This window comes from Cebus imitator, unplaced genomic scaffold (assembly GCF_001604975.1).
Source record: "Cebus imitator isolate Cc_AM_T3 unplaced genomic scaffold, Cebus_imitator-1.0 Scaffold122, whole genome shotgun sequence".
Lineage (NCBI taxonomy): Eukaryota > Metazoa > Chordata > Mammalia > Primates > Cebidae > Cebus > Cebus imitator.
Window position 1 is genome coordinate 5,492,958 of NW_016107437.1, and position 6,194 is coordinate 5,499,151.

At 44.5% G+C, this 6,194-nt stretch overlaps 1 protein-coding gene across 3 annotated transcripts in view; it reads right to left on the minus strand.

Annotated features, from left to right (window-relative positions):
* Positions 1 to 5,230, minus strand: part of PARN (poly(A)-specific ribonuclease) — a 200,313-nt gene extending 195,083 nt beyond the window's left edge. For 2 of the 3 annotated variants that reach the window (XR_001828543.2, XM_017540012.2), the window contains exons 1-5: positions 5,051 to 5,230; positions 4,543 to 4,620; positions 2,650 to 2,729; positions 1,669 to 1,736; positions 1,503 to 1,584 (exon numbers count right to left, since the gene is read on the minus strand). Coding sequence is in view for 2 of the 3 variants with exons in the window: in XM_017540012.2 (XP_017395501.1) it covers positions 1,503 to 1,584; positions 1,669 to 1,736; positions 2,650 to 2,729; positions 4,543 to 4,620; positions 5,051 to 5,069 (327 nt within the window). In the remaining variant the exon portion in view is untranslated. The remainder of the gene's footprint in view (positions 1 to 1,502; positions 1,585 to 1,668; positions 1,737 to 2,649; positions 2,730 to 4,542; positions 4,621 to 5,050) is intronic. The other variant, XM_017540011.2, reaches the window with a different exon arrangement.
* Between the last annotated feature and the right edge of the window lie 964 nt (positions 5,231 to 6,194).

The window sequence follows — 6,194 nt, forward strand, 5'->3', positions numbered from 1 at the left end:
TCAAAGATGGGGTTTCACCATATTGGTCAGGCTGGTCTCGAACTCCTGACCTCAGGTGATCCGCCCACCTCAGCCTCTCAAAGTGCTGGGATTACAGGCGTGAGCCACCAAGCCCCGGCTTCAATTGTTTAAATACTGCATTATCTCAGAAATAATTTGACATAATTCAATAACTCTGAAGCCTACCCACTAGGCTTTCATAACTGTATTACCACCTATCTGCAAGAAAAGGGAAGGTTGGCAAGACTCAACTCAATTCATGTTGTTACTGGGAGAGAAGATAGGATGCAAGATTTTAAGGGAGAAAAGATTGTTAATCACAAAGCCACACACCCATATGCCTTATTCACATTCTCCTTATTCACCACAACAGATAGGAGAGAAGAAAGGAAAAAGTGATATTTACTAAGTGTCTACCAAGTTAGCTACAACACCTCTAGAGGGAATTATTCTGAAGGGGAACCTCCCTGATATTGGCCCATCAATTAAGCTCTCTCCTTCTCAAGAGGAAACAGTAGGTTTTTTTATACCCTCCTTCCTAGTGAGGTTGAGAAAAAGAAGTGAGCGGGCGGGTCCGGTGGCTCACGCCTATAATCTCAGCACTTTGGGAGGCCTAGGTGGGTGGAACATAAGGTCAAGAGATTGAGACCATCCTGGTCAACATGATGAAACTCTGTCTCCACTAAAAATGCAAAAAATTAGCTGGGCATGGTGGTTCGCACCTGTAGTCCCAGCTACTCGGGAGGCTGAGGTGGGAGAATTGCTTAAGCCCAGGAGAGGGAGGTTGCGGTGAGCCGAGATCACGCCATTGCACTCCAGTCCGGGTAACAAGAGAGAGAAACTACGTCTCAAAAAAAAAAAAGAAAAGAAAAAATAAGTGAGGATAAACAGTTTAACTGCTTCTGGGCTCTCTTTTCGGAAAGGATACACACATACTCTGCTTTTCCAGAAAATAAAGCTCTACACCCTTGGAGTGGATGCAAGGAGAATTAGGATAGGGAGAAGGCTCCAAGTCTTTCGTTTATTTTAATTTTTATTTTAAAATAGAGATGAGGTCTCAATATTTTATGCCCAGGCTGGTCTCCAACTCTTAAGCTCAAGTGATTCTCCTGTCTCAGCCTCCAAAACTGCTAGGATTACAGGTGTAAGCCACCATGTCTGGCCAAGAAGCCTGCTAGTCTTCATGTGTAGGTTCAACTTGGGGGTAAGATATTAAAAATCCCAAATGGAGTTACGAAGCTATATTCTCAAATTCAACTTTAAAATCACTAAAGCTCATGTTCTCATATCCATCTGCCTGTCTTTGCGTCTTATTCCTTAATTCATTCTAAAGCAAAGGAGGAGATAACAATGTCATTAATTTATTACCATAAAACTGAAGGTCAAAGGTGAAATGATTTGCCGCAAAGCCCAAAGTTAGTAGTAGAACCAAATTGTGATTCCGTATGTCCATGCTGGCTCATCAGCAATTCAGAAAACAAAAAACTCAATATGCTACTTACCTGACAAACAAATTTGACATCTGGTGAAGATCTATTGAAGGGTTTCGGGAAAACATAGAAGTTAAATGACTTCGTTATATACCTGGGATAATAAAATACAAGGAGACTTAGGAGGTTATATTATGCCACAAAAACAGCATTCCCAACGTTCGTTAAAATAACCTACTTTGACTCTGTGTAGTCATACTTAAAAGTGCAAAGGCCAAACTGAAACAGCAAAAAGTCCATGGAATGCTGGAAAAGGGAAATAAAACATCTGTCACAATAGTCCTGCATATTCCATCTGAGCATAGCATTCTCAAACAGGTAGGCTTTCCAAATTACTCAATGAGACTTTAGCAGAATACTTCCATTTAGAACAGATTACAACTATGAATCTGAAGCATTATTAATTTGTATACATTTCATAATACTTTTCACATTTAAGGACCTATTTATCCATCATCCAGAGAATCATATTAGGTCTATTTCCAAATGATTAAAATAACTGCATCATATTTCCTATAATCAAATTAACACTGAAAATGCTAAACCTTCCCCAAAATGTTTTCCAGCAAACAATTATTTTTGCTGTTTTAAATATCATTAAAATAAAAATTAAAAAACAAAATAAAATGAAAAACAAAATTTAAAAAAAAGAAAAATAAATAAATATCATTAAAATAATATTTTAAGGCCAGGTGTGGTAGTTCACACCTGTAATCCCAGCACTTTGGGAGGCTGAGGCAGGAGGATCATTTGAAGCCAGAAGTTCTAGACCAGCCTGGTCAACAAAGTGAGACCCATCTCTACAAAAGAATATGTAAAAATTAAAAAAAAAAAAAAAAATTGGTTGGGCACAGTGGCTTGGGCCTGTAGTTCCAGCTACTTGGGAGGCTGTGGCAGGAGAATCATTTGAACCAGGAATTCAAGGCTCCAGAGAGCAATGATCACACCACTGCAACCCAGCCAGGATGACAGAGTGAGATCTTGTCTCTAAAACAAGAAAAAAACAAACAAACAAAATACACTTCATGGCTAGGTTTGAGGAGAAGGCACTGCACTTAGAAAACCTTAATGCACAAGTTTAATAACAATATTTCTCTATCATTTAACGTAAAGAAGACCAAGATGGAAAGGAAAAACATTTTCTAGCACATCCACTTGCCTTTTTAAGCTTCTGATATCTTTCTTCTGGGGTGTCAAAACCATTTGTTAATGCAGAGACTGAAGGTCCATCACTAATTCCTAGATTTTAAGAAATAAAAATTTTTATCTAATAAATGCTAACGTAAAAATGCCAGTCAACCATTCAGTGCCTCTGTGATATCCTATCATGAATTAAGGTTATTTGGAAGCACTCCCTAACTTAACTTACTTTTTCAAAATTAGCATTAACTGCACTGGGCACCAGGTTAAACCCTCTAGTAAAAAACTTAAGAGACATGAATGTTTCAACTTGAAAATAGGCAGTTTCAGTGTCTAAAACGTGACTTAAAACACACTAATCATTTAAGAAAACCACCTCTATGCTTGAGTAAGTTTTGCTGCTTTAAAGGAGTCTTGTATAAGCAGACATCAATAAATCCCTAGGTATATTATTGCCAGAGTTCCAGTCTTGGTCAAGAGTTGGAGTGGTTGATATCTACACAAAGAATGTATTTTCAAGGTCAAGAAAAAATTATTTCTGGTGAAAACTCTTAGCTTCCTAGGGAACTGACTCCAACTAGAAACTGCTTAAAGCCAAGGATAATATTTACCCCTGCATAGATTCCTGCACAATTCAAACATGGAAAATCAGATAGCAAAAATGGATATCCATATCAAAGGGAGTGAACAGTTCAAACTGACATCAACAATTTAAAAACTAGCCGGGCCAGGCACGGTGTCTCCGCCTGTAATCCCAGAACTTTGGGAGGCTGAGGTGGGTGGATCACCTGAGGTCAGGAGTTCAAGACCAGCCTGGCCATATGATGAAACCCCATCTTAAAAAAAAAAGAAGAAAAAAATAAAAACTAGTCTTTGCTCCCTCTAAAAAAGGGAAAAAAGGCCAGGCGTGGTGGCTCATGCCTATAATCCCAGCACTTTGGGAGGCTGAGGCAGGTGGATCACTTGAGTTCAGGAGTTCAAGACCAGCCTGGCCAAAATGCCATCTCTACTGAAAATACAAAAATCCGCCAGGCATAGTGACACATGCCTGTAATCCCAGCTACTCAGGAAAGCCGAGGCAGAATTGCTTGAACATGGGAAGCAGAGGTTGCAGTGAGCCAAGATAGCACGATGGCACTCCAGCCTAGGTTAAAAAACAAGACCCCGTCTCAAAAAAAGAAAGAAAGAAAAGAAAAAAGGCGGGTGGGGAACTTGCAACTTTAAGTGTCAGTTAAGTATTTACCGTACACACACCAGCTGAGGCAGGCAATGGACATGGACATGTGCACTAATGCATAAAGGAATATCTCATTTACCTGCAAAAACCTGACCCTAGGCAGTCACAACAGGGCAAATATTTTAAGATACCACTTATAAGAGATGTCAAGGGCAGTCAAATTCAGAGACAAATAATGGTTGCTAAAGGCTGGGGAGGAACGGCGAGTTCAATGTGTAAACAGTTTCAGTTTGTGAAGATGAAGAATTCCTAGAGATGAATGCTGATGTTTGCATAGCAATGTGAATGTACTTAATGCCAATTAACTGTAAAGTCACTTAAAATGGTAAATGTCACGTTATACATATATATATATATATATATATATGACTATTAAAAAAAAAGGCCTGACCCTAATCCTCAAGCTCTCCAAAACGTATACGCCGCACTGTTTTAAGCAGCGCCGAAACCATCATCTCTATCTGCCATCCTGAGTCCAATACAAACCCATGGCATCTCTTCCTTTCTTCCGTGCTTTTGAAACATTTAAAGAGAAACGTTGAGACCTGTGAAATCCACCCAAGGCTAACAGTGAGAAGCCACCATCAGGCATAAGAAGTCAGGGGCTGAGGGAATTGAAGGAGCCTTGGCTACGCATTGCAAGGTGCAAGCTCTGAGCTTGCAAGGGAGGGATACCTGAAAACTCCCCATCGATGGCGAAGAAGTCTGCCTCCTCTATGGCCTGGTACACTTTGTGAAGATTGCTCTTAAAATCTGCGGAGAAACCGAGAAGAGGCTCAGAACCGTTGGCCTAAATTCCTGCTAATGGGGAAAGGAAAGGAGGGCCGAGGAGCTCCCGGGACCGAAAGCCGGAAGGGGACAAGTCCCAGGGGTGTGCACAGGCACGAGGGGATCAAGTCCTCGAAGGGTGCAACGGCCAGAGGGGTACAAGGCCCGGGGGTTGCCCGAGTCGGAGGACAAGGCCCCGGGGGTGCCGCGGTTGGAGGAGTAAGTACAAGGCCCCCAGGGTGCACGGTCCGCAGCGGGACAAGACCCCAAGAGGCTCACGGGCTTAAGGAAGGAAAAGCCCTCAGGGGGCTACCTCAGCCCCAGTCCCAGCCAAACAGGCCGGCCATGGTCTCGGCCTAGCAGGCCAGAGGCAACCCGGTGTGGGGAGGCGGGGAGGTGCACGGCGGACACGCACTGCTCCTGATTATCTCCATTCTGCAGAGTGGCCGGAACCCCGGCCCTACCCGGGCCCGCGCCCGTCTCAGCGGTTCTACTCGCCGAATTCCGCGGCAAACGCGGCTGCAGTAGCGGCAGCAGCAGCGGTGACGGGGCCGCAACTTCCGGACACAGCGCTCTCCTGCTACGCTTGCGTCAGCGCCTGCGTCGGCGGCGGGGGCGGGGCCAAGGCTGGGCTTCTTTCACTCCTTCCAGGGACAGGGTAGGGGCGTGGCTATCGACGTCCCAAAGGCGTGGCCTAATTTGTGCGGGCATTCAGTTTGGCAGAAAAAATGTGCCTGTCTGGACATCCAGTCGACCAGGAAATACTGGGTTTCTATTACATGCTAGCCACTCTTATAGGGGTGTAGATACAGTGATGAACAGGAAAACGTGCCCCCGTCGCATTGTAGGTTAAACTTGGGATGACGGGAAACTCAGGCAAGAGTCAAACCTGCCACTTGAGAACACATGAAAATCGCTATGAAGAAAAAAGAGCAGGGTGAGCCTGGGCGGTGGCTGACGCCTGTAACCCCAGCACCTTGGGAGGCCGAGGCGGGCGGAACAGGAGATCAGGAGTTCGAGAACAGCCTGGCCAATAAAGTGAAACCCCGTCTCTACTAAAAATACAAAATAAATCAGCTGGGCGTGGTGGCGGGCGCCTGCAGCTACTTGGGAGGCCGAGGCAGGAGAATCGCTTGAACCTGGGAGGCGAAGGTTGCAGTGAGCTGAGTTCGCGCCACTGCACTCCAGCCTGGGTGACAGAGTGAGACTCCATCTCAAAAAATGAAAAGAAAAGGCAAAAGAAAAAGGGCAGGATGCTGTAATAGAGAATAATGGAATCCAGGCGAGGTGGCCCACACCTGTAAGCCTAACACATTGGGAGGCCGAGGCGGGAGGATCACTTGAGCTCAGGAATTCGAACCCAGCGTGGGAAGCATTGTGAGACCTGTCTCTTAAAAAAAATAAAATTAGGGCCGGGCGCGGTGGCTCACGCCTGTAATCCCAGCACTTTGGGAGGCCGAGGCGGGTGGATCACGAGGTCAAGAGATCGAGACCATCCTGGTCAACATGGTGAAACCCCGTCTCTACTAAAAATACATAACATTAGCTGGGCATGGTGG